Below are 27,880 nucleotides of genomic sequence, written 5' to 3'. Positions count from 1 at the left end.
CGTCTGGCAGCCAGGGACGCTGAGGCTTAGTTCAGGACGACCTTCCCAGAGCCACCCAGTCGGGGCACAGAGGAGCCAGGATGGGACTCCAGGCCCCGGGACCTCAGGGTCACATCCATAAACCCCACATTCTGTGGCTCCGAGCTCAAGCTTGAGGTAAGCCCCTCTCCCGGGGCCCCGGGGCCATCGGTGCGGCCTGCAGCCCTGCCTCCGAGCACGGCTGGCTCTGGCCAGTGCGCCATGGTTTTCTGGAAATGTCTTATTTTGTTTGGTGAGGGCCAGTTTGCTCCTCAGGCCGCATGGGTTAAGAGCCGCCTCTCGGAGGATTAAAGGCAGGCCCTTGAGGGCCATCTGGCACCTGGCTGATGCTGAGCAGCTTCTCCAGGCGCCCGAATCTGCCACGTGTGCTCTTTCCCAGCATCGTACGGCAGTTAGTTCTTTGAGGGCTGCCCTGGGCTCGGAAGGCACGTATGAGAGGACATGGAGAACAGCCTGTGGCCCGATCCCCCTGTGTACGTCACGGGGTCGGAGCTAGAGCTGGAAACGCAGTCGTAAATCCTTTCAGGGGAAACACCGAGTGTTTTGAGCAACAGCCGTCCATCGTTGGCTAAGAGCGACTTTCCTTTCCGGATCGCTTTCCACATCCATGTTCGGGGACAGGGGACGCGTGGCAGTGGGGAGGTGAGGCCGTGAATGCCTCTGCGTGGCCTGAGTGGTTCTTCACTGCTCTGTTTTGTTCCTGGGTCCAACGGTCTCTGGCGTCCTTAAGCACATAAAACGACCATTTAACCTGCCAATTAGGGTCTTGTGTCCCTGACGGGCTCTTTCCCGCGCTGCCTGATGTGTGTAGGTCTATGTGCTGTTCTTGGAGGCTGCGGAGACCCTGGCCACGGGCCTTGCTGACTCCCTGTGTATCCCTCAGTGTACGTGCACAGGACACCAAGACCTTGGGGCCACCAGAGGCAGGCTCAGGTCCAGAGCCCCACGCCGGGAGTGTGCGCACGGGCTAATGTCGGAAAACCCGGGAGCACGGCCTTCTGCCTCGTTCTGCCCACACGTCTTATCGCCAGCCGTGGTCAGGAGGGTCAGACTATGTGTGTGATCGAGCAACATCTCGGGCCTGCACACGGCCAGGTGGCCGCGCTGGTTCTGTCTTTATGCCGAGACTAAATAGAAACCACCATAAAAGGAGCCACAGAGGGTCCTAAAATACAGCGTCTCTGGAAGTCTATGAATAATCTCCACCGGGTTACTGTGCCATTGCTGGAGCAACAGCTCACACTGTCATCTCATTCCCATAAACCTGCTGTGGTGCCAGAAAAGCCTCAGGGGCGCCCGGAACCGCACCTGGGATGTGGGGCTGGCTGGGAGCACTTGGCAGGTGCAGGATCCGCGGCCAGTCGGCCCCGCTCAGCCCCGGGGCGGGGCGAGGGGTGTGCTGTCCTCCCTGCGGGGGCTCTCTGTAGACCACAGGTGTGTACTGACACGGTGGAGGGAAACGAAGTAATTTTCATAATTTTGTGCCAAATCAGATAACGTCTATAGGGTCTAAGGAGAGAGGAGTCGAAGTGTCAAGCTTCTGAGACAATTTGGGGAAATAAACACAACTGGATAAAATACTAGCGACTGAATTTGTTCTCTGAAAACTGGGAAGGTGTTTTGGCTCTTCGGAGTTCGCGACGGTGGGTTCCGTAAGGGCTGGTCCAGAGGCCCCAGGTTAATCAATTAGCGGAAAGCAGAACAAAGCCAAAAAGCAAATTAACCTAAATCCAGCAGCGCTGCTTCTGCTGGATGCTGTGATGTCAACACCCCCCCAAAAAAACCCCCGAAAGTCGTATGCCAGTAAAGACATAATTAATCACATAAATCTGGGGACAGTCCTGTATCCATGAAAAATATTCCTAAGAAAACCCTCTACTCAGAATCTTACATGGAGAATCTGGAAATAAAAGCATAGAGAGGTCTTATGGGAACAGTGAGTGGAGAATTTAAACAAGGATGGGCGCCTGGGGGGCTCCATAGGTTGAGCATCTGACTTCGGCTCAGGTCACCATCTCGGGGTCCTGACTGAGCCCCACGTTGAGCTCCCTGCTCGGTGTGGGGTCTGCTCCCCCCGCCTCGTGTTCTCTCTCTCAGATAAATAAATATTTCTTAAAAAAGAAAACAAGTGGAATAGTTACATTAGGGGAATCCACCCATGCGGCCCTAAGTGACTAGAGGAGGACTCTCTCGGAAGCCCCGTGTGAGTTTGCAGGGCTGCCGGAAGCAGGCAGGCACCCGGAGGGTTGGGGCCCCGTGTGCAGGCGCCAGGCCCCTCCTGGCTTCCAGCAGACACGCGGCCCGCGCCGGCCTGCACCCCGATGCCCCGTCAGGCCACAGTGGTACTGGCTGGTGCCCCCGCCCCCGCCCCGCCAGCCCTGAGGCACCTGCCGGGACCGCGTCCTAACTCTACTTCCAAGTAAGACCTTTTGGAGAGGCCGGGGGTTGGGACCTCGGTAGCGCCATGCTTGGTGGACACGGCTCAGGCCAGCAGAGCCGGGACGGATGACGCAGGGCTGGGGGCGAGTCGCACTCTCCCTCTTCACCTCTTCACCACCATTGACGTCGAGAAGCGAAGCCCAGGAGGAGCCACAGTAAAAGCCTATTTTAAGATTTTACAGGACCTGATGCTTCAGTGGTCACAGCCACTGGGCTCGGATGCCCTGGGGACGCTGTCCTGTGAGGCGGTGCGGGGCGCTGGCACCCTGCTGGAAGCTTCTGTTGCTGCTCTGGGTGACGGCGACACACGGACACGGACACGGACACGGACAGACACACAGGCACACACTCCCCCCCCGCCCCCAAGCAGCCCCCACCGGCGGGACAGGAGGGAAGCCCGGGGTTGCTGGTCCCACCACGCGGGCAGAACGTGCACCTGGGGCGGGCGAGCCGACTGTGCAGGGCCTGCTGAGGCTCCCACTCCGTCCTCTAGGAGGCCAGTTCACCAGAAATCAACCTGTCAAATGGCCTATGTGGCAACCAACAGTTTTTCAAATTCACTGATTTCTTAAAAACTTGTCTTTGTGACCGTTCCTGAGCTCACAGCAACTGGTGCTGGAAGGACGGGCGGGGGTCCGCGGGCCCTCGCAGCCTTCCTCTGCCCGGTCCCCACCGCTGCCTCTGCTCCGTCCGCCCTGACCCCCAACCTCTGTCCCTTCCCCGACCTCCTCCTTCTGACCTGCACCCCCATCTCCCCTCCCGACTTTCTCCGGGTTCAAGGGGCGCCGGGTATGACTGCGGACGTTGTTCACTGCACAAAAGTGCCCTGCTGGCCCTGCCTGCCAAGACCCGTCTGGACAGATGCCCGTTTCCATTTTGCAAGGAGGGGGTTGGGAGGCCTCAGGAGCAGCCAAGCCTGTGCTTTGCAGGGATCCTTCTCCAAGTGCCTCGCAGCAGAGCGGCCGCCCTCTTGGCACCGGCTCCCCAAAACCGGAGCAGAAAAGAGCTTAAGGAAATACCGCATGTCCTTGAAGTGCTACAGTGGAGTCAAAATGGAAATGGGTCGACTAACATCCATCGACGTTAAGATCTCCCCGTTTAATCTGATTCGCTATGAACTTTAGAAATAGTCTAAAAAACAAATGCTTGGAGTAGATCGGCAGTTTGGTGAACTGAGCGAGCCGGTCCCTTGGCCGCACCAGCCTGGCCCAGCACCCAGAGCGGCAGGTCCCTCATCTTTTGGGGACACTTCTTCCTCATCAGAAGGACCGTTGATAAGACACGTCCTGCCCTGGCTGGTGGTTCTGTCTGCCTCCGAGGCTCAAATCCAGGCCCGCGTCGTGGTGAACCGTCAGGCTGACGGGAGGCTGAGGCTCTGCACCTCGGCCGTAGCAGCGCTTTCCTGCGAGAGGAGGGGTGTTGGTCCCACCTCCTGCCGGCCAGCCCAGCACCCCCGGCCCGGGGTCTGCTGGGGGAGCGGCCCTCGGTAATCAGCACCGCCTTGCGGCCTGTCACACAGTAGGGGCACCCGGGGCTCCAGCGGGAGGTTCGGGCAGGACTGGCCGTTTGTTGGGACGGCAGCCCCAGCTCAGCCTGGCAGCCCTGCCCCCTGGGACTGAGACCCCTCGGGGCTGGGACGGCTCGGGTCCGGACCGCTCGGGGCCACCGCAGCACGCTCTCCGGTGCAGCCCAGCCCTGAAGCCCTTCTTCCACATCTTAAACTGCATGTTTTTAAAGATTTTATGTATCCATTCATGACAGACCCAGAGAGGCTGGGACCCAGGTAGAGGGAGAGGCAGCTCCCTGCGAGGAGCCCGACGCAGGACTCGATCCCGGGACCCTGGGGTCCCGCCCTGGGCCCGAGGCAGCCGCTGCACCGCTGGGCCCCGGCATCTGTCTGTTCCACCCGGTGTCCCTTTACTGCAAACAGCGCCGTGGCCACTCCTTCCCCAGCACCGGGGGGACGGATCACCTGGGGTGACGGTCCCCCGTTCTGGACTGCTCCCTGGCTCCCCGAGCCCCCGTGTCCCCCGCCATCGGCGGCCACCAATGGGCGCTGCTCGGAGGCCCGGGAGGTGCAAACGGGACACGGCTGCTGCCCGCTCTCCGCCTCCCGCCCCCAGGGGCATCTGCGGCCTTTCTCGAAGGAAAAGCGCCGGCTGAGAGCGCGGGAAGAGCCCGGACGCAGGAGGACGTTGCCTCCGACTTGACGTCGCCGTCTTTCCGAGGGAGCAACGGGGTGTCAGGCGTCAGGCTCCCCGGCCACAGCGGCCCCGGCACAGCCCAGGCAGCCCCACAGGCCGGCCGGTGACCCAGCGACACGGCTGCCCGAGGGAGGGGCCCAGCGCTTCTGGCAGCACCCGCTCCCCCGAGAAGCCGTCCTCGTTCCTGGGTCACCTGGGTCATGGCGACCGCGGAATGTGCGGCCTGTCACCCGCCCAGGACAAGAGCCGGCGCCCTGGGAGCGGCGCTCCCGACGGTGTTCGAGGCCTGGGCGATGCGGCATCGCGGGGAGGCACCCTGAGTGCGGCCTCGGTGGCTCTGCCCGGGGCCCCCGACGCGGAGAAGTTTTAAAGCCACAAAAACAAACCTGGACTCCGAGTAACGGGTGCCTTGGAGGCTGTGGAAGTGGGATGAGCGGGACGTAAGGCGGGGGCTGCGGTTCAGCCAGTGCCGGGGCCGGCGGCCGACTCGGGGGGCAGCCTGGACAGCAGCGCGGCATCACCTTCTGGGTCCAGGGGACGACCCCGCAGACCCGGACCTGACCGCCAGAGCCGCCAAGGGGCACCACGCGTGCACACGGCGTATGGGCAGTGGCACAGGAAGGAACGTGCGCCTTAGGGTGACGGCCTGACGTTTAATTTAGTAAAGAAAAACCAGGAACAAACCCTACGCCTAAAACGGATGCCGCGCTGTGTGTCGGTTATGCTTCAGTTTAAATAAAGTTGCTTCCGGGCCCCCGGGTGGCTCCCAGCTAAGCGTCGGCCTTCAGCTCAGGTCCTGGTCTCAGGTCCTGGGCCGAGCCCCGAGTCGGTCTCCTGCTCAGCGGGGCCACGTCTCCCCCCCCTGCTGGCGTTCTCTCACGCTCTCTCTCAAATAAACAAACTATTTTTAAAAAAATGTTGCTTACTTTCCTGTTTTTTTTTTTTTTTTAAATATTTTATTTATTTACTCATGAGAGACACAGAGAGAGAGGGAGGCAGAGACCCAGGCAGAGGGAGGAGCAGCCTCCATGCAGGGAGCCTGACGTGGGACTCGATCCCGGGACCCTGGGGTCACGTCCTGGGCCCAAGGCAAACGCTCCACCACTGAGCCCCCAGGAGTCCCTTTTCCGTGTGTTTTAAGCATACTTCCCGTAGCCAAGATGTTGGACCAACTGACTGAAGCGTAAGGATAATGTGTATGAGGATAACGTACTTCACTAGCTGCAAACTCAAATTCCACGTTTTTAGTGTTAAGGAAAATGCCGTCGCAAGCAGGGTGCCCAGCTCCGGGGGCTCAGGGCCGGGCAGCCCTTCCTCCTTGCCGGGAGCAGCACAGTTTGGACTAATGGGCCTGGAGGGTGGGCCTGGAAGCCCTGGCATCGGCTTGTTCTATGACAGGTGCTCAGGTGAGTCACCGATCCCAAGTCCTTTCCCCCTTCCTAAGAAATGAAAGGTTTGGGGCCCCCAGGGGGGCTCAGCACTGAGCATCTGCCTTCAGCCCAGGGCGTGACCCCGGGGTCCCGGGATCGAGTCCCGCATCGGGCTCCCTGCAGGGACCTGCTTCTCCCTCTGCCTGTGTCTCTGCCTCTCTCTGGGTCTCCCAGGAATAAATTCATAAAATCTTCAAAAAAAAAGAAATTAAGAGTTCTGCCTCCCTCGACTCCAGTCTCTCCCCAACGAAGACTGTGCCTCCATTTGTCTGGTGCAAACCTCCCCTGATATACTTCCAGTTACAGGAAGGACGACGGGATTAGGATAATGAAATAAATAAAGCCTGTCCGTGGGACATGGAGCACTCTTCTCAAGCATCGTCACACCCACGAAGGCGGCGGCTCTGGTCTCAGGCACAGGTCAGCGCCCGGGCACCGACGGGGGGCGGCCTCACGCCTGGGCCGCCCCTGTCCTCCGTCCGACTCCACTGGGCAGACCCTGGACCGCAGAGCCAGTGACACCCGAGAGCTTCCAGCTTCCAGCAAGGGCTGAGCTCCAAGTCGCAGGCCCTGGCGTCAGGTCCAACTCAACTTTGGACTTGCAATCGCTTCACATGGTCTCCAAAGGCTGAGATCTGTTCCTGGAATAGAAACCTTCTCTGCTTTTCCTAAAATCCTCTTTTAAACCGTTTCAAGGTTGCTCAATGTTTTCCTAATATTTTAGGGAACTATGGAAAAACTTGCACGCCGTAGAGAAATAACACACGGAGGGGAGCGGGGTTGCCCGGGGTAACCTGTCCACCCACACACACACACAGACACACGCTATCAGGAATTCCTCCTCGGTGACGTGGTGCTGAGACACGTTCCCCACACCCGTCCCCGCTCCCATGACGGAGGCAGGTTGGGGCGAAGGGGCGGCTGAGGATGTGGGGTCGTGATGCGCGACCAGACGGCTACTCGTCTCGAGCTGCCCTTGTCACAGTCTGTTCAGGTGCGGGATCCGCGGATCAAATGTCCCTCTGTGGGCTTTGGAAAAACACCCACTGAGGGTTTAAAACGTGTGCGGGGCTTGATTTGAAGGACCACGGCTGGGCGCAGCAGGCCAAACGCTTGTGAGGACAGGGAGGGGCTAGAGCCGCCGCGCCTCTCCGCGCCCAGCCCTTCGGCCGGGCCCTGGATGCCCAGAGCCGCGCAGCCCAGGCATTTCTGCAACATCCTTGCGCTTTATAAACGGAGAATTTCTACAGGACTTAATAGGAGATGCGGAGCCACGACAGCCATCAGGAAGACTGAACAGAGTTCAAAAGACCCACATCTCAGGGCAGCGGGGTCGCTCAGTGGACTGGGTGTCGGCCTGTTGATTTCCGCTCAGGGCGCGACCTTGGGTCACGAGATGGATCCCCGACCCCGATCCCGATCCCCGATCCGATCCCCGGGCTGTCAGACTCCGTGCTCAGCAGGGAGTCCGCTTGGGATTCTCTCTCTGTCTCTCTCCCTCCCCTGCTTGAACGTGCTCTAGATAAATAAATACCATCTTTTTTCAAAGATGGTATTTATTTATTCATGAGACCCCGAGAGAGGCAGAGACCCAGGCAGAGGGAGAAGCAGGCTCCATGCAGGGAACCCGATGTGGGACTTGATCCCGGGACCCCGGGGTCACGCCCTGGGCCCAAGGCAGATGCTCCTCCGCAGAGCCCCCCGGGCGCCCCATAAATACAATCTTTTAAGAAATCCGCATTTCTTTTACCTCCTGCTCATCTCCGCCTTCAGAGCTCAAGGGCACAGATGCACATGCAAGCCGTGTCGTACGTGCTCTCCCTACGCACACATGCCCCCATGCTTTGGCTTCCTGAGCGCCTGCCTATGTGCTTGTTCCCTACGTCCCACGCTGGAGCACCGTGGGGGCTGGCGGGGAGGACGCGTGCGGCGCGGTGGCCTGCGGCTGGATGCGGGGGGTTGCAGAGGGCCGGGACGAGTGGGGGCCGGATCCGCACATGCCGCGTGCCGGGGAGACAGGACACAGGGGCCGCGCAGTGCAGTCAGGAAAGGGGCCTCCCCTGCGGCCACTGAGGTGGGGCTGGGGTTTCTACACTCGACCCTGACGCTTAAACGGGTCTGCAGTTAGGACGACAGGCGTGTTACTACAGGGAAAGGCAAAGGCGGCCTTTCCCCGGCGAGTGACAAGTCCCTGGAATTGCAGGCGTCCACCCTTCGTTCCCCGACTCAGTGACCGTCTTAAGGAGCTACTGTTCCTATTTTGGGACAAAAATGTTCTCAAGAGGTTGTGCGTGGAACCCACAGGCCGTGGCAGTGTGGAGTACGACACGTGTCCCTGAGGATGGCCCCTCCCCTTCCAGAAACACGGGGCGCGCGGGGGGCGGGGGGTGGCGTCTCCTTACCGTGAGCGACAAGGCCATGCACACAAACGTGAACTTCTTGATGTGGGCGGCGGTCACCGTGCTGCTCGCGCTCACCAGCTTATTGCTGGGGTTGTTCTGGGGGAAAGAGGAGGGTGGAGGTTACCCTTGGCTGACCCCGCGGCCGTGTGGAAAGCATCCTCAGTGCCCTGTGATGCGCCCGAAGGACAGACGTCGCCCGGCAGCTGGGCGGACGGCTGTCCCTCTGTCCGTCTCTGGCAGCTGCCGGGTCCCTGGACGTGACCGTGGGCCAGAGGAAGCTCCGGAGGCGCGCGGACATGAATGGGCCCCGCGGCCCTGGCCTCCCGCAGTGGCGACAAGCTGAGTGGCATCCTCGGCCCCGACCAGACTCCTCCACTCCTGTCCCAGACAAGACCTGCTCTTCCCGGCACACCTGGGGTTCTCAGATTTCTGCACTTTTGCTCCACCTGTTCTCGTTGGGGCTCCTGATTCTCAAAACCCCATCTTCAGGGCCCATCGCTGGCACGGCCCATCCGTTCCTCACGGGCCGGCTGACCGTACTCCCAAGCGCCCCGGGGGCCCGCCTCCCGCCATCCTGGGGGGCCCTGGGGCCCTGTGGGGGTGCACGTGCCCGCGGGGCACACGTGGAGGCTGTGAGGTGACCACTGGCTCTCTGAGACTAAGGACTGTGCGCCTCGCCCTCCCCTTTCACTCCACAAGTCAGCACAATCCTTCTTGACTGGAGAGGGTGCAATCTGTGTTACACTTATTTCTTAAGATTTTATTTATTTATTCCTGAGAGACACAGAGAGAGGCAGAGACCCAGGCAGAGGGAGAAGCAGGCTCCATGCAGGGAGCCCGACTTGGGACTCGATCCTGGGACCCCAGGGTCACGCCCTGGGCCCGAGGCAGGTGCTCTGCCGTTGAGCCCCCCGGGCGCCCTGTTAAACTCAATTTTAAGCAAATTGTGCAGACAGCGCCAACGTTCTCCTGCACATCCCGAGGCCCCGAGACCATCCCAGCACCTGCTGTGCTGCCCCTCACCCCATCTCACCAGGGCCTGGCCCCACCTTGAAAACCAGTGGACGAAGAGCCCCCTGCCCCCGGACAGATCCCACTGGGCCCGGAGGCGGCCCCCGAGCACCTGGCTGGCGTCCATCTGAGCGGAAGTCACCGGAGTGGAGCGACTGCAGGCTCCACTCGGAAACAGCTTTTGACGGCTCCTTCATTTTGGAGGCCGTGGCGACCTCGCAAATCCCTTCCCCAAGATGCCGCCAGCACAAACTCAGGCTGAGGCCGTGTTTCCTTAATTCTAGCCTCTAAAGCAGATCCGTTTCCTGAATAACAGATTTTGCTGCCACAGCCGACGTTCACAGGCGAGTGTGGGAAGAGGGGCAGGGGACAGTGACAGGAGGGGAAGAGGGGCAGGTGCCAGCCAAGTGCAAGTCCCCGTGTGGGCACCCCGAGGAGTCAGGCAACCTCCCAGCACTCCCGCCTGGCGGGTGGGGGGCCGCGGTGCCGTCGGGGGCTTCCACTGACAACGCAACGGTTTCTCCCGGCGTGGCTGGAATACGCTAGTACGGCCATGGGGCCGGCACCTCATCCCCTTGTGTTTGCCCGATCTGCATAGGGTCACACCCTCGCGGGGACGGCGACCGAACATCGGAGACTCCGTGCCAACGACAGCGCTCCCAGTCGGCATTCAGCAGCGGCCACCAGAAGCTATGCAAGAAATGCTAACTCTCCTATTCTGGAACCACAATGAGACTAAGGACTGCAACTGTCAATGCAGCAAATTCTGCAAGTCCACACAGAGGTGTCTCAGATTTGGGTGAATAGACGGCATTCACGCGGACGGCTTGGAGGAGCTCCCTGGAATGCCTGGAAACAATGAGGGAGGCTCCAGAGGGTTCCGAGTCGCTCCAGTGGCTGTCGAGAGGTACGCTCCTTAAAGGGGTCTGTCACAGCACCTAACCTCTGTGACCCCGCATAAACCCAAGTTTTTCTTGGATGCTCCAGGGAAACTGTAGAGTGTTCTACTGTTGTTTCGAGGGAGCCAGGAAAATTCTAGATTTGACTTTCCCAGCCAGGAGGTCCTAACACTTGGGTCCCTGCTGTGCTCAAGTTCTATTGTACAATATGGTTCTCCAAGAGCTAGAAGTTGAGCAAGAAAACTTATAATCATTTTGGTTTTCTAGGATTCACTTCTATACGTACATTCCTTAAAACCAAAATAGCGATTTCTGTCAGTAGATTGGATTAAACTCGCTCAAACAAGGACTGCAAGGAGACAAGTGTCCTGCAAGCCACTCATGCCTTCTCCAGTTTGCTCCCAAAGGCCGGAGCAGTTTTCAGAAGACGCTGTGCATCCCTGATGTGGCTGATGTTTGGGACGGGTGGTGGGTTCCTCTGTGTACTGGGGAAGTGCCACGGACTTCCAGTAGAGACCTCAGGGCATGCCGCAGCCCTGTCTCACGTTAGGCAGCAGGGTGGGAATCCTGAGTGAGCCGCCGTTCACAGGCCAGTGTGGGAAGATGGGAGGGTGAGAGTGACGGGAGGGGAAGGGGCAGGTGAGAGTGACGGGAGGGGAAGGGGCGGGCGACAGTGACAGGAGGGGAAGGGGCGGGCGACAGTGACAGGCGAGCCGCGTGGGGGCTGCAGGGTGTGGAGGGACGTCACAGATGGGGACGTGTGACGGGGTGTGTGTGCGCCCGGGTCCGCCGGGGCACAGTGAGGGGGTGGACCCATGGTGGCCGCTGTCTTCCCAGGCCTGAGCCTCAGCCCCACGTCACCGCCGTCAGAGGTGCCCGGGAGCGTCCTGGGTCGGGGCAGGTGGCCAGGACACCTTTCTGAGCCCCGCTGCACAGGCCCTGCCCTCCCCGGAGCCCACAAGCAGCTACGGGTGTGAAGAGCTGGAAGCTCAGGCTGAGGCGGGGCCTGCCTATGGGGCCTCCAGGCCATCCTGCGCCCCCACGGGTCTGGCAGCTGGTCCAGTGGCGGGGGGGGGGGCAGGCCCTCTGTCACCTGCAGGGCCACCCTGCCCGAGCTGCCGGCTTCACCTGCCGATACCGTCTTATCTGATCCCCCACGAGAGCCCTGGGCCGCGAGGAGAGGCGGCCTCTGTGCTGGAGACCCCGGCAGATGAAGCAGCTCCGAGCCGCTGCTGTAGAAACTCAAGGCAAAAGAATCGCTATTTAAAGCACAAGTGGCAGCTTGTGTGCTTCTTTTCCTATTTTTTTCATTTCATTTTATTTTTTAAAGGATTTTCACTTACTTGAGAGAGAGGTGATGCACGAGGGGAGGGGCAGAGCGACGGGGAGAAGCAGGGCCCCGCTGAGCTGAGCAGGGAGCCCGACGTGGGGCCCTGGGGTCATGATCTGAGCGGGAGGACGACACGTACGTGACCGAGCCTCCCGGGCACTCCCCCGTTTTTCATTTTTCATTTTCATGTCATTGTACAGGGGCTGCGGGTGGCACAGTTGGTTCAGCGTCTGACTCTTGGTTTCCGCTCAGGTCACGCTCTCAGGGTCCCAGGATCAAGCGCTGAGCAGGCTCCAGGATGAGCACAGAGTCAGCTTGAGTTTCTCTCCCTCCCCATGTCGCTGCTCGCTCTCTCTCTAAGTTATTAAATCTTTAAAAAAAACCTGTATACTATCTCTGGGGGAGGGTGTGTCGTCTATGAAGGTCTACAGGCTCAAGTAATTAGGCTTTAATGAAATCACCATTGATTCAGTGACCGGTAGGACAGTCCCCAGCGAGCCGCAGGCTACGGGTCTGAAGGGTTAGGTGCCTGCCGAGGCTCGGCCAGCAGCTACCAGAGGACAGAGCTTGCAGCTGGACCAGGTCTGCGGCATCCAGACCGAGCTGGACCACACAGCTTCAGGGTCCATGGGGTAGACCTATCCAGAAGCTTAGGAGCTCAAGAGCACAATCCCGTCTGTACCTTTGCATCTGCTGTGAGGGCAGCAAAGCATTCGTTTAATTAAGAAAACAAACCACAGGAACAATAACCAGGGTAATAACATTTGAGAGTATATCTTCCCTTTGCAAAAAAAAAAAAAAAGATTTCTCAATAGGAATAAACCCAAAAGTGAATTTGGTTCGGAGGGTGTTAGAGAATCGGCATCAAGGTAAGCTTAATCACATCCGTTATCTTTGGAGGAAAATATTGCACGGCTAGGTCGGATTCCGCATCCTGCGCAGGAAGCTCACAGGGAGGTGGAACCGGAAACCTCAGAGCGGAGACACTTGTGTGTCAGAAGCTGATTTTAAAGAGGGTGTTTGAGACGTGACAGCGTACGGGTTCTCACCTTGTCAAAAGCAGGGTAGACAGCACGGATCTCCGTCAACCAGCCGTACGGCATGTGGCCCACAGGGTACGTGGCCGTCAAAATCGCCACCGCCTGCAAGAGGAAGAGCCGGCAGTTAGCGTCGGCGTCCCCGGGAGCTGCTCCCGCCACGTGGCAGGGAGCGGCCTCCGGCGCGGCCACCACAGCAGATCGTGCCACCGGGTGATGGGCCCCGGCCAGCTGCAGGCCAGCCTGGGGACCGGGAGGGGTGGCCCTCCGCAGCCTCCCCGGCGGTTCCTCCAGCACAACCGTGCGAAGAAGATCCGTCGCGCAGCTTTGCCGGAGTCGATGAAACGGGCACAAACGGACACGTCGTAGCTGGTCAGCACACGTCTGTCCTGCACCCTGCCTGCTGTCCTCGAGGCCACTGCAGTCCTAGGAATGGCTCTATGAGAGCATTTACCTTGCTTTCTTAAAAGGGGAAGCTGGAGTTCCAGCACACAAGGGAGGAGGCTCACGTACTTTCTTCTGAGCAACTTACGCTGATGCGGTCGCCTAAAAGCTGCCGGGTGAGCAGAGCCACCCAAGACGTGATCCAAAACGCAAACCCCGGAAAGAGACTGGGGGGGGGGGGTGAGCATCCTGCTGTGGGCACATGAGCGGCTTCCCAGCACGTGGTGACCGGCAGGAGGCTCAGGCTGCAGATTGCTCGCCGCGCTAAGGGCCACGTGCGAGCAGAGGCCCTAATGAGCAGCCACCAGCCTTCCCGAAGGATCAGCAGTTCCAGGGCAGCATCAGTTCTCCGGAGGGCAGCGGAGGGGGAAACAAATGAAGTCACTCTATTCGGAATGGAAGATGGAAAAACCGATCCAACTCTTTCTTTGGAGCAGCTGCCAGTTTCCAGATAAATCTCTTGAGTCGTGAGCGAGTAAATAATGGGGATCCTTGTCTAGGGGAGGGCAGGCTGGCAAAGGGGAAGGCGGGGCAGGAGCAGGGGCGCATGGCCGGGACAGAGAGAGGCACGGCGCCCTCGGCTGGGCCCTGTCACTTCGGCTGCGGCGGCGTCCTCGCTCTCTGCCTCTACGGCAAGGCGGCGTCACGCGGGCTCCATGGGGAGACAGGCCACGGGGCGGCCGCGTAAGCATCTGTACTCCCTCCCAGCCCGGCTCCCCACCAGCTTCGCATCCCGGACCCTGGGCCCCTGCCCGGGTTCCTCATCTGGTCGGGGGAAGAACGGAGGAGGCGTCTCCCTCCAGCCTCAGACAAGCGCACGGTCAAGGCCTCGTGGCTTCTTTCTCAGTGGGAACAGGTCACATGGCTTGACGCCGCGGAGGAACCGGAGGCCTCCCCACCCCCACTCTTCACCAGAAACCGCCCTACCTCCGTGGCTGCGGAGCTGCCACCAAGATCCCGGGAAACGAAGAGGTTGACGATAGGCCTACTGATTCTCTGTGTAGCCAAGATGAGAGCCAAAGGCCACCAGAAGCTCAGCATCTTCCGTATGGTCGCATCTCCCTGCGTCAAGACATGCACATAAAACTCAGTAAACTCTAGAAGCAGAGCAGAAAAAAACAATTCAGAGCCAAAAAGCCTTTTCCTTTTGAGGTCAATAAGGAGCCAGTTCGTTGCACTTAAAAATAATATAAGGAAAAGCCTCTGCAGCAGAGCCAACCTGACCTTAAAAATGAGACGTACAGTCTTGTTAGAAGGCAACTCGGGCAGCTGGCAAGCTACTGGGGAACCAAAACAGGTGAGGCCTGGTGGGGCCAGACCTCTGTTCTCCGGACACGGCGGCTCCCCCCAGGCAGAGCCCAACTCCACGACCTGGGAGACCGGCTGCAAATGGGTGTTTAAGTCTCCAACCGACTGGCTGGAAGCCGGGTCAGGAAGAGGAACCTCTCACAAGCAAAATGTTATTATAATTTATTTTTATCACCGCTCAGGTCATAGACACCTAATGATCCGGGCACCGTACAGATCCACGAGCAAGGGCCTTGTCCTCAGGGCTGGAGCAGAAGTCACGTGAATGCTCAGAAGCACGCAAAGAAAAGCAGGGTCAAGGGAAGTGATTAATTAAGAATCCTACAAAGCAAAGAGCTGTGCAATCGTTAACGCCTGGCTTGTAGGATTTCACTCTGGTTTCGGTTCCTCGGGGGCGGAGTCACACGGTGGCATCACGCCAGCCACCTCTGAGCCCCCAGAGACGGACAGTTGCCCTCAAGACCGATCTGACGTGGTTGCCGTAGTGACAGAGACAACCGGACAGACCTCGGATGGGGGTCAGCGGTCTGACCTGCCGAGGGCAACGTGCGGTCCGAGGCGGGATGGGGTGCCGTGCTGACCCCCCGGGCTTCGTGGAGCTGTGCCCATCGGCCTCACAGCTGCGAGGAGCCGGAGCCCAGGGATGCCGGGTGCCAAGGGCAGAGACAAGCAGCACATACAGGAGGCAGACACCGTTTGCACTCATGGTGAGAACGTGCCCGCGCCGCTCAGGCCGATCGCACCCGGCTGGACGCTGACTCCCCTTGGGAGGCTCGGGCCAAGCTCTGCCTCCTTCAGGGCCTCTCCGTCTCCCCACTGTCTGCCCCCCCGAGCTCCACGGGCTCCCGTACTCCCCTGGCACATGCACGTCTGACCACTGCTCCTGTGTTGGTCGTCTACCAGGTGGGCTGTAACAAGCTGCCTGAGGGTACAGACCGTATTTTAAATTCCTCTGTGCTCCCTACGGGGCTCCCGTGCTCTGCTTCCCCCAGAAGGTGCCCGAAGGAGCGACTGCGTCTGGCCGGTAGGGAAAGAGTGACCCAAAGTGGGTTTAAAGGTACCGTGGGCTGCAAAATTCTTGATTTATATGTGGGATGACTCACTTTTGACCACAGACGCTAAGAACCAAAAGTGCCGTATCTACTCTTCAGCCTGACCTGACCCACTGCGCCTCCGTCCCCGACAGGGAAGGAAGGAGGCTGCATGGGAACCCGAGGCCTCCTCCATCTCCTGAGGCCATTAACTCTCCACCTGCCTCTGCCTCCAGACACGACCCAGCGCTGGACATTGGGTTGGGGACATGCGCGTAGGCCGGGGCGAGTTCCAAGGACGTACCCCCAGCTCCGGGCCGCTCCTGTCGGGGATGATGTCATGGATGTTCTTGTAGTAGCCCAGGCACAGGGTGGTACAGCGCACGAGGGCACCCATGTACAGGGAGAGGATCGGGATGAGCAGCGGTTCTCTGCATTCCAGGTGACTGTGCAGTAAGATGGCTACAAACACGACCTGGAAGGTGAAAAAGCAGGAACGAGTCAGCGGGGAGAAGTGCAAGCAGGCAACGGGCGTGCCCCCGACGGGACAGGGACGCCCAGGAGAAGACAGCCGGGCCGGGCTGGACGCTGCCCACACAGAGCTCGGGCCCGGGCATCCTCTCTGCAGGGGAAGAGTGCACCGTCACTGTGCCACGGGCTCCTCTAGGGATCCTTTAAGGCAACAGGTCACGGTCATAGCAAAAAAGTATCTGGGACTTTGGTCCCCCAGATTCCCAAAAGATGTCAGAGGTTTGCCCTCCTGAGCCCAGGGCCTGGCATGCACGAGTAACCCACACCGGAGGCCCTTGGGCCAAAGGAAAACATAACAGTGATCGGTGACGGATACAGGAAAACAGTCACGTCTGTAAGACGGAATTCACGGAAAAATGCCACAAAAGGCACCAATGGTGATAATTACAAAACTAAATTGAAATTTAAAATACGAACTTACAAAAGTGCAACAGGTCAGAAAAACACTGAGGAGGGATCGAAATAATAATGTTGATCTCCACTGGCTGTACAGTCTCCAAAGCAAACCTAACAATGTGTTTAACTTTCCCGTCTGCAAAAGTCAGAGCAGCAGCCCAGCCTCCGTGCAGAGGCGTCCGGGGAACCCACAGTCAGGAGGCCGCTGAGCAGACGAGGTGTGGAAGGTGAGGAACGGGAGGGGGACGCTATTCCTGAGCTACGGTGACTCTTCTCTTCTTCCAAGGTCTCCATGGAGCAGCAAACTCCACGCCTAACGTGGGGCTTGGCCTCGGGCCTGAGATGCAGACTCGCCGGGGAGCCCGGGAGCACGGCTGCCCGAGGCCACCCACCTGGGCCGCGCTGGGCGTGTGCGGCAGGGGCCTGGCCCAGGGGGGCTTAGCCCATCACCGCGGGACCCGACACCAGGAGACACGAAGTTGGAGACGAAGGTGGACCCAGGCCAATGACCCACGGGGGGGCCTGTGGCGGGCGCGGACCCGGAAGAGCCAGTGGTGGAGACGCCCGTGACCGCGGCGGGAGGACCGGATACTGGTGGTGGCCCATCTGCGGCCCATCATCCGCACACCCAGCACACGAGGCCCATCAGCACCGGGCCTTGGGGCGCGGGCGACAGGGGCACCATCTGGCCACGTGGACGCGCCCAGGCTGCATGCAGTCCCCATGAGGCCAGAGGACACAGGCCAGAGGATGCCCCGAGGATGCCCTGACGTGGAGGAGGCCAGGTGAGAGCTGCCGGCCCGGGAACCCCCGTTCCCCGAGCCCCCCACCTCCCCCTCCTTGCCTGCATCCCCCCTTCTCCTCTGGGCCACATCCCCCTCCGAGGTCCTGCTCGGCAGGCCTGCACCCCCCAGCCTTCCTGGACAAGGCGGGGGCTTGGTCCTCAGGACTCCGCGTTCCTCCCAGGATGGCTCAGTGTCTTCACACGTTCGTCTTGGTTTCCTCCGGGGCCCCCGGGGTGCCAGATGCCCCCTCGGTGTGGGCGAGCAGAGCAGCTCCCGTGGCACCTGAGGCGCTAGAGAGACTGCGGCATGGAGCTCCCCCCTTTGGTTCCCTCACGGGAGCGAGCAGTGACACGGTGACCCGATGTCCAGGGAGTGGAGGAAACTGTCCGGGGGATTATGGGGCACAAAGGTTATTGGCGAGAACTGTTAGTGTGAACCTGGGGAGGGGGGTCGACCTGGAGTCCGTGAAACATAGAAGCAGAGAGAGATGGGGACAGCGAGGAGTGGGAAGCCCGGGGAGGAGAACCGTAGCCGCCAGGCACAGGGAGCGGGCAGCTTCCTGCGCTCACTGTCGAAGCGGCAGATCCTGGAGCGCGTCTACACGTCCGGAGAAAGGACTCGGGGGGACCACGGCTCCCGAGGAGGCACGGAACCCACGCACGGGCGCAAGAGGTAGTCCAGCACCCTGGGGAAGGGACGGGGAGAAACGGCGGTGACACAGAGACGAGGGCAGGCTGGGGGTTTGGCCGCCAGGACTTGAAGAATCCAGCTGCTTCGACTTCCCCACAGAGGTGGGAAGGGAGCCCGTGACCGGGCAGAGCGAGGAGGGTAGGGACCCACTGACTCAGCGCCTGGAGTCCGCTGGGCGGGTGACGGGCACGCGTGCCACCCGCGGGGGAGAACAGTGCAGCATGGGGGCTCAGGGGCGGGATCCCGCCAGAGGGCTGGGGGCACAGGGCAGGGGCAAGGGGATGCACGGCGTGCAGCAGGACTGCTGGCCCAGGATCACGCATCCCATCCTGGGGCCCTCGTAGGGCAGGAGGTCCCGGGAAGGCCCAACAGCGCCGGGAGAATTCTCACGCTGCCACTGAGCAAATGCTGACCAGCTGATTGCGAAATAAACCAGAAACAGCAATATTTTTCGTAAGCTCTTTGGCACCAGGTTGGGACATAGCGCTGCTGGCAGTGGTGGTGGCACAGAAAGCGCAGCGCGGGGGACCGGGCCAGGACAGGCTTCTCGTACTGCGGCCAGAGATCAATTAGCTTAGTAAAACTTTTTTTTAAAGATTTTATATATTTACTTATGGGGGCGGTGTTGGAGAGCAAGCGCAAGCACAGCTGGAGCAGGGCCGGGGGCAGAGGGGGACGGAGAAGCTGCCTCTGCCCGTGGAGCCCAAGGTGGGGCTCGATCCCAGGACCCTGAGATCACGACCTGGGCAGAAACCAAGACTCGGACACTGAACCGACTGAGCCACCCAGGCGTCCCAGCCTAGTAAAACTTCAAAAAATGGGAGTTGTCACTGAAATTCAAGGCACTGAAAACCATCTTCAGGGCAGCCCGGGTGGCTCAGCGGTTTAGCGCCGCCTTCGGCCCAGGCCCTGATCCTGGAGTCCCGGGATCGAGTCCCACATCGGGCTCCCTGCATGGAGCCTGCTTCTCCCTGTGCCTGGGTCTGTCTCTCTGTCTCTCATAAGTAAATAAATAAATCTTAAAAAAAAAAAAAAAAAAAAAAAAAGAAAAGAAAACCATCTCCATTCTACTGGGGGCGGTGTGCCGGCCGCCTCCCTCTGCCGCGCGGGGTTTTCAGGACTCGGCCCGAGACCTACTTACTCCCGGATTCGCCAATTAACAAATGCGTCAGGTAACGGGAAAAGCTGGGAGGGGCGGGGGGCAGGGGTAACAGAAGACTTAGGAACAAAAATTGCATTTATTCCCCCAAACTTTCCAACTACAAGGCTTAAAATAGCTCCTTCACCAGGAATAGCCGAGGCCAGACGGCTCCGGGTCTGGCTCCCACCCCTCCCACCAGCAGGTGCGATCACCGTGCTCGGCAGGCGCCGGCCGGGACCAGCTCTGGGAAGGACGAGGGCCGTGGGCGTCCCGGCAAAGCATTTTTCACGGATATGGTTTCCTCTTCTACCCTTAGATGCTCGCCGTATTTATCTTAGGCAAAGCGGAGTTTTTCTGTGTGTTTGCCCTTAAGAAAACCTCTATAAATGCGCACTGAGTCGCTGATGCCGATGCTGCAACCGAGAGGCGTCTCCTTAATGTCACATTAAGGGACTTGAGTGAATAAGGCAGTTAGTTCATCTCTCGGAGGACGAATGAAAGTAAGATCGGGATAAAAATCTCTAGTGACTCACAAATAAAATTCCCAGGGCTGTACCATCAGCTGGCGCTCAGGCCCGCGCATGCCCGCAGACACGGCCATGCAGGGTTCACGGGAATTAACCTGAAGTACTTCGAATGGTGACCCGTGGAGTGACTGCAATTTCTTTGGAAATGTACTTGCTGGCCTTTAGGGAGGTGCTGACGGCCCGACAGCGGGTGATCTCAGAAAGGCGGCTAAAGGACGAGCACGTGCAATTGGGGGAAACCCGCAGAGGCGCATGGAAATGCCCCTAAGATGGAACAGAGAAGTGGAAAAGGTGCTTAAACATCAGCCCGCCACTCCCTCCCCCTCGGCGAGGACACTGCTCTCCGGAACCCCTGATTGTGGGAGCTACGGCTGGTTTATGGGTTGCAGGGATTAAATCTGATTTTCCGCTGAAAGTTTTCACGCATCGTCCTCGGTGGCAGGAGGAAGGAAGGAGAAGGAAGATGCGTGGAAAGCCAGGGCTGGTGCCAGACCCTGGGGACCTGGGCTCGGAAGAAAGTGTGATGCAGGCCTGCTTCCCGGGCAGCGTCCAGCTTCCCGGCTCTCTTAAAACACGGGTTAATGACGGGTTAAACGGCAGCCCCGTGTGGCATCTACACGAGAAACAACACGTAAGGATAATTCCTAAGAGCCCTCCCTCCCTAGAGCCGTGGGGCAGACCGTGCATTGTTGGGCAGCACAGAGGCCCAAGTGTACACCCGGCCAGGTGCCCCGCGACCCCATGACCACCAAGCCCGCACCAGCCGGGACCCGGCCGTCATCCCATAGGCGAGCCTGTAAGAGGAAAAGTCAAAACCTCCGAGGCTGCATCTGAATTCTTACCACCTCCTCCTCGCAGGCTTGGACCCAGGTCCACTGCAAGAAGTCTCATTTTCTCACTTGTGTAACGAACCTTTCCTGACGCCCGCGTCGGGCACAGGGCGCGCGTGTCAGGGAGGCAGGGGTGGGCTGAGGCCCGAGGAGCTCCGACCGGCGCACGGCCCACACTCACCTGAGCTATGACATCGGAGATCGAGGCACATCCCACCAGGAAGCTGTATTTGTGTTTTAGGAGAATGCCAGCATGGGTCCATGCCTTCCGGAAAGAAAAGAGTTTGGCGTGAGATGCCATGGACACTGGAGGGCTTCGGTCGTTGTGATTTACTGGGCGTTCCTGAGAGAGACCTTCTACCCCCCGGGACCTTCCGCGGGGTCACGGACTCTGACTTGGGCCGGTGGGTAGGTCCTTGCTAGAACCTTAAGTGGACTCAGTGACTGCAGGTATTTATTTAGTACCAACGGTATGCAGAGCGGCGTGTGCGTCAGCCTTCCCGCTGGAACGCGAGGCGCAGACCAGGGATGGAGGGAGCACGCCCGCCCCGGGGGCCTGGGACTGGCAAGGGCTCTGAGCTACCACCGGCATTACGGGTTCTCATCAACGGTCTCCTTCTCTCCAAGTTGGGGCAGGATCTGAGCTGAGGGAAGGCCCGGGAAGGTGCTCCAAGGGGAGCAGACGGCGCCCCTGGGGGTGTCGCGGCCAGCCAGGGTCCGTGGGAGGACCGTGCTGGAGGCCGCCGCGCCCGACACCACGGGGACGTCTCTGTCCAGACCTCCTACGGCAGCCACACGGCTACCCCGTCCCGCAGCCCACAGGCCGCGAGCTGCCAGGCGGGGAAAGAAAGGCAAACTGCCGATAACATTTGCAAACAGTGGCTCGTGGGCTGCGTCTGTTGACCGAAGCCATCGGGGTGATAAGCCTTGTGGTTTTCAAATATCCTCTCTCCCTCCCGATGTCTCAGGGCCGCGGCAGGTGTAGGCGGCAGGTGCCTGTGCCTGGGGAGGCGACCTGGCTCCTCAGAGAGGTTCATTATTTTGTTTTTTTATTAACACTCTCTTACTGCTGGGTCTTTGGGGCGGCCGGTAAATGAATCAGGAAGGTGAAGGTGTGGATCACACTGAGTGTTACACCGAGTTACACGGCAAACTAATAGGGCAGAAGGGAACTAGGGCACGTGGGGCTTACGGTCCACCCTCAGTCCCTGAATTCACTGGGTCACCACAATCTTCCGTGTTTGCGGAGTCCCCATGGACGGGGGCGGGCGTTACAGCAAGGTCAGGACTCTGTCTAGGAAGTTGGGCTTTTACTCTTTGAGGACGTGAGAGAGGTCGCCTCATTCAGCTTCCTGGTTCAAAGCCCTGTGCTGCCCCGTAGGCGGGCGTGGGCCCCCTGGGGAACCCGGTTCTAAGAAACCCAGCCCCTTTGCCTTTTTTCTTTCCTATTTTAGAGTATGTGTCAGCTACTAGTGTAAATACAGAGTAAATTTTTTACTTGGTGGTAAGTAAGGAAACCCGGGCACCAGTGCTCCAATGGCCAAGAGCACCGTGACCCGACGTGACCCCAACTGAGCATCTGAGCCTTTGGGTCAAAACTGAGAGTTTACGAGCCCCATGCAGACTGGTGGAAAGAGTCCAATCCAGGGAGGCCACGTCCCTATGCTACCTACAGGCAGTGTTGCCCCCACTAAGGCCAAGGGTCTCCTTCCTCCAGGGATGCACGTCGGCGGTCTCACCTGAGTGTAGACGCCCGCTTACCTCACATGTCCACAGTACGTAAGATTCGAGGGTGCGTGTGCGTGAAAAACCATGCAGATTAACTTATTTTTAAGTCTCTTTCCTCAGGTAATTTGAAATGGAGCCAAAGAAGGCAGTTACTTCCCAGCGTTGCACATTACTGGAAATCCATGTATACAGAGTTTGCTAAGCCTCCTTATGACTATGACCCAGAGGAACAGGAAACAGCTTTCTCTGAGAACTCTCTAGTATCATGACAAAGCATGATACTAACCCTAACCCTAACCCCTAACCCTAACCCTAACCCCTAACCCTAACCCTAACCCTAACCCTAACCATCTGCGGGCTGGGTTCGCACTCCTGCTGCTCCCCCAGCCTCCTGCCCGGCTGCCTGCTTGCCCCTTAGGCCCCCCTGCCAGCCCACGGCCACACGGGGCCCAGGGGGCAGCGTCTCCCCCTCCTGGGGGCCCCCAGCCTCACTCCCAAGCCCCACAGAGGGCCGTGCACGCCCATCACCCTCCCCGTGGCCTGCACCCGCTGTTCCCTCGGGGCTCGGGACCCGCCTTTCCCCCGGCGGCCCCTGCAGGAGAGAGGGTGCTGGGTCAGCCGGGCCAGGTTCTCAGCCCCCAGCCCACGCCCCGCGGGGTCTCTGTGAGGATGAGGGTCCCCGGGCCCCGCGCCCCCGGCCTGGGAGGCAGCCCTGCCCTCTGGGAAGAGCGGGTCCAGTCAGGGCTCCGAGGGCGGTGGGCACACGGGGGTCAGGGCGTGGGGGGAGGCCCCTTCCCCGACACCCCCCACCCCGCCTGGTGCAGGAGGAGGCCCTGACCGTGGGGGCCTGGGGCCTTCTCAGGGTTCTTCATCCCGGGCTTCCCGAAGCTCCTCAGGTTCCGGGCTCATCATGAGCGCATCCTCGAAAGAGCTCTCCCCAACCTGAGGAAGCACATGGCGAGTGGGAGCTCCTGAGGCTCCGTCCCCGGGGCCCGGGGCGGGGGGTGGGGGGCACGGCCCTCCCTCCGAGCTGCCCAGAGTTGGGGTCACATTCCTCGCCCTGGGGCCCGGGGGGCGCCCTCGGGGCTGGGCTGGGCCGTGGGGAGCGCGTCCACCCGGCTCCAGGGGCCGCGGCGTGGGGCCTGAGCACCTCCTGCCCTCCCGCCAGGACGAGGAGCAGATGTCCACCGGCATCTATACCCCAAAGTGGTTCTTGCAGTGCTTCCTCGACCGGGTGAGGCCCCCCCGGGACCCCCGCTCCCGGACCTGCCCCCTGCCCCTGGGGAGGGCCCAGCTCAGCCCCACCCTCCAGATGAGCCAGGCCTGACCCGGAGCTTCCAGCAGGTTTCAACTTCCTGACATGAGAAGCTAGTTGGAAGGTGCATTCTAGGAAGGCTTGTCTCCAAGTGCGTTTTTCAGTGCATTTTAGTTCCCCCCTGAACACACTGCATAGCTGCTACCCCCTTGAGTGGCATCAAGGGACGCTTGCACCCAGGGCTGGACAGCAAGTTCCCTGGGCCTCCGACCCATTGTTGAGCCAAGGCGACCTCCCTAAAGACAACGGCTAGATGAAAATTCCTTCGTAGCAGCTGTGTCAGAGTCCCTGCATCTCCTCGTACCTGCGCCTCCACACCAGCATTCGGGAGAGGTCCTAACTCACTCCGGTGTCAGATACTTGCACGCTGTAGGCCAGGAAAGCTTTTCCTAAGTGGTAAGCACCTGGCTTTTCCACTGTGCCAACGTCTAACGTGCGGGGTTAGCTGTTAGGCTCCCTCAGGGTGAGGGCTCGTTGAAGGGTGCCTCTGCGAAGGCTTGGCCTCCTTTCTTTTTTTTCCTTTTTTTTTTTTTTTTAAGGGTTTGGCTCTCAAAGTGAAGCAGACGACTTTCTGCTGCACATATGCAACCCTGTGGGGCTCTACCTTCTTTTTGAAGATGCTGTGAAAACCTGCACTCAAGGGACTGGGGTGTCCCAGCGGCACCCAGCGCATGTGTACCCCACCTCCACATCTGCTGTTGAGATGGTTTGGAACCGCCTTGATGTAGAGGTCAGCCAGCTAGGAAGGCCTGAGGCTCTGATTATGGCCAGTTCGTGGCCGCCGATCCTTCGCAGCTGCTGTGGGGTAGAGTCTATCTCATGGATGTGAGAGGCCTACTGCAGAGCCTCCCTCAGAGAAAGATCTGTCCTCAGAGATAAGGAGACCACCTTCCCTTCGCACCAGCCCTGCTGCTGAGACATATGACTTAAACTCCCTGATGTGACAAGCCCGTCAGAGGGGCACTCCAGGACGCCCGTGTCCCCTAGAGGTGGACAGCGCCTGCACGGCCCCTCCAAACTCACTAAGGAGCTGGGCTCAGAAATCACTCCCTGAGAGGCCAGCGGAGAGCCGACATTAAGGTGAGCTTCTGCTCGGGGTCCACGGCAGCCAGTTCCACTGCGTCTCAAGGCTAATGTGGGACCAGAGCTGCCACCCACCTGGGAGGGGTAACTGAAGGTTTCACTCCAGGAACGCTCGTTCCCCAGCCTTCGGGAGGTCGCAAGGAATATGCACCTGCACAACCACTGAGGAGAGGTTGTGCCAACTCACCCCGGTGACAGGTTTGTGGTCAGCCTCAGGCCAGGAGAAGTGCCTGGCCTCTGCCCCCGCCCCGTCCCACTGAGGTTGGCCCTAGCTGCTCACCGCCTCAGCTGTGAGGGCTGGCATGTGAAAGGTTCCCCCTAGAAGGGCTGGTTCTCACGCTGAAGCCCACGGCCTCATCACTGCCCTGGCCCCTCTGTCTACTGGGCTGAGAGGTCCGACTTTCCTCACAGAGGGGCCCGGTGCAGAGCTGTGACTATCACGTTAGCGTCACCAATTGGCCATCGTGGGCTTTTAAGGGTTTCATTTCTGAGCCTCTCCTTTGGCCTTCTCATCTCCTGTGTGAATCCCTGATCCCACGTCGTAGCGTCCACCGCCCCGGGATGGAAACTGTTCCCTGTAAATCCTACATCCCGAGCACTATGAAGGCTACTGAGGAGATGCCCACAAGCGAGAAATCAAGCAAGTCATGTGGCTCGGGAGGCTGGCTGTCCAGCGGGTTGAAAACTTGACCGAACATGAGAAACTTGAAAAGGAGGGTTTTCTTTCAGGGAATCCTTCCTCAATAGGCTGAACTCTGTGTGTTGCTGGTATTTCCTCCACCTGGAGGGCAGCTGAGCAGAAGGCTGCTCAGCAGGGGAAAGGTCACAGGTGAAGACCTCACGTTTGTTTTTCAAAGACACGTATTTCAGGGCACCTGGCTGTGGCTCCGTGGGTCGGAGGAGCCTGTGCCTCCACACGCGATGGGTGCATCGCGCCTCCCGAGGGCCAGCACCACGTCAGATGGGTGTAGAGATAACCTGGACAAGCTAGACAGGCAGAGGGCCAGGGATGCTATGGGGTCACGGGGACTGTCCCAGGAGTGGGGTGGCTGGGTCCTCCAGGAAGAGCGTGTACAGCTCGCAAAGCATCGCCCCTCCCTGGGACCTTCCTGGAAGTGGTCTCTGGGAGCCGGCGGGGCAGCACCCTGAAGGGAGTGAGCAAGGCCATGAAGGAGGTCGACTCCAAAGATGCTGGAAAGGACAGCGTCCCCGGGCACCACCTTGACCTCCACCCTCTCAGCGTCTGGGGCCCCCACCCCGAGGATGACCTTGACGTCAGTCCTAGGAATGGGGAAAGAAGCAGACGAGTTTGCTTCAGGTGGCACAGCCCTCCTGAGCAAAGACCCAAGGAGTGGCAAGCCCTACATGCTTGTCTCTTGGGTTGAACGAGGAGAAGAGATTGTGAAAGAGGAGCGGGGGGGTGGGGGTGGGGGTGGGGGCTAAAAGAACATAAGGATTTTCTTTTTTTTTTTTCAATAACAAGATCTGTTTGTCCAGAATTCTCATTGTCATGCTCAACTTCCTGCCCTTGAAGATGAGAACGTCTAACTGTGCCAGCTCACGAGGAATGCCGTACGCTATTAAGGCTTTAAAAACATCTTTTGAAAGCATATAGTTAACGCCACTGGATATTTTCAATCTTTGAGATCATAAGTAGTGCTGTAATAAGCATTCTGGAGGTGAATCGTTTCAGGCCTTTCTAGATTCAACATGTGTAAAGCTCTTAAAATATATTTCCAAACAACCCTCCAAAAATGTTGCAAGAATTTTCAGGCTCACCAGGACATACCTGAGCCGTAGGACTGATAGTAGGTATGATTTAATTTTTAACTTTGACGATTCAGCAAGAAAAATATTGGAACGAGAGGGAGACATAGTTTTTGGTTCTTGTTTCGTTTTTAGATTTGAGAGAGAGAGATCATGAGCAGGGGGAGGGCGGGGGAGAGGGAGACGGACGCCCCACAGAGCAGGGAGCCCGACGGCGGCTCCGTCCAGGACCCCGGATCATGACCTGAGGCGAAGGCAGACGCTTGGCGACTCAGCCACCAGGCGCCCCAGACGTCTAGGTATAATTGGCTCCGATCCTGGAAGCGGTGGACATTTTTCCTAGGTATTTATCAGTCATCGGATTTCTTTCCTGCTTTGCCTGTTCACGTTCACCCATGACCTTAATCTCCCTGGTTGAGGCTGTGCGTGAGGCATGTTGCCGAAGTGTCCCCTGAAGAGGTGCCACGGGTTGGCATCTCCAGGGGACCAGGGGCCACCTCCTTAGGCCCCTGCCGGCCGAGCTCCACCACGGCTTTTGGTCTCTGCTGGTCGGTAGTTGGACATCGGTTTGCATCCCTGTACTGAGACTGAACCTGCTTCTGTTTGTAGAAGCTGTTCACAGGCCATTTTCTGGGAGCTCTCGTCCTTTGGCGGTCTGTCTGTCTAACTAGACTGTCATCTGCGAGGGTACCTTTGGTTCACATTTCTGTATTTCACAGAGATTTAGGGGGCACGTGGAGAAGGGGAGGCCGCAGAGGGGTGCCCACACATCTGTGCTGAGCTCTTCTGATGGCAAGTGACAACTGGCTTAGGTAATGTTAGTTCATGGAGGGCTTGACCAACTTCACCATCAAGAAGCGACTTGGAGGTAACACGGCCTCGGGGAGGCAGCCGCTGCACAGGTGTCCTGGGTTAGCGTGTTCCAGGGAGGAAGGTGTGAATGCCGTCGCTTTCTCCAAGAGTGCTGCTCTGGGCGGCACGGTTCCAAACCCAGCTGCGAGGAGGAGCTGGCCCAGCCTTCCCGTCCCGGTGCCTCCCGACCGTCCCTGCCCAGCCCTCCCAGGCCCTCTCCAGCTGTCCCCAGCTCTCACACACCTCACGTGCATCTGCAACAGGTGAGCTGAATGCATGCCTCCGCGGACCGGGTCACACAGCGATTTTGTTTTCCACTGTTCAAGAGGCAAGCACCAGGAGCACTTCCCCAGCCCTGGGGGGGCCTCACCTCTGGGCTCCATGACTTCACTGAGCACCCTTGGATAATGAAGAAAGCTTATGGGGCACCCAGGTGGCTCAGTTGGCGGAGCGTCTGACTCTTGATTGCAGCTCAGGTCGTGATCTCAGGATTGGGAGATGGAGCCCTGTGTCGAGTCTGCTTAAGGTTCTCCCTCTCCTTCTCCCTCTGCCCTCCCCCCACTCCAGCTCTGTCTTGTACGTGTGCTCTCTCTAAAATAAGTAAATTAAAAAAAAAGCTTACCATCATCTTATGCTACCAAAGTGATTCCCGCTGAGAAGT

At 59.2% G+C, this 27,880-nt stretch overlaps 1 protein-coding gene across 1 annotated transcript in view; it reads right to left on the bottom strand.

Moving 5' to 3' along the window:
* Positions 1–20,790, bottom strand: part of LOC140632756 (mineralization regulator ANKH-like) — a 36,912-nt gene extending 16,122 nt beyond the window's left edge. The window contains exons 1-5 of the mRNA XM_072825069.1: positions 20,656–20,790; positions 15,879–16,049; positions 14,163–14,297; positions 12,804–12,896; positions 8,515–8,610 (exon numbers count right to left, since the gene is read on the bottom strand). Coding sequence (XP_072681170.1) covers positions 8,515–8,610; positions 12,804–12,896; positions 14,163–14,297; positions 15,879–16,049; positions 20,656–20,775 — 615 coding nt within the window. The 5' untranslated portion in view covers positions 20,776–20,790. The remainder of the gene's footprint in view (positions 1–8,514; positions 8,611–12,803; positions 12,897–14,162; positions 14,298–15,878; positions 16,050–20,655) is intronic.
* Positions 20,791–27,880: the final 7,090 nt, after the last annotated feature.

Source organism: Canis lupus, chromosome 4 (genome assembly GCF_048164855.1).
Source record: "Canis lupus baileyi chromosome 4, mCanLup2.hap1, whole genome shotgun sequence".
NCBI lineage: Eukaryota > Metazoa > Chordata > Mammalia > Carnivora > Canidae > Canis > Canis lupus.
The sequence above is the reverse complement of the archived record's forward strand: the minus strand, read 5'-3'. Positions and strand labels throughout refer to the sequence as shown.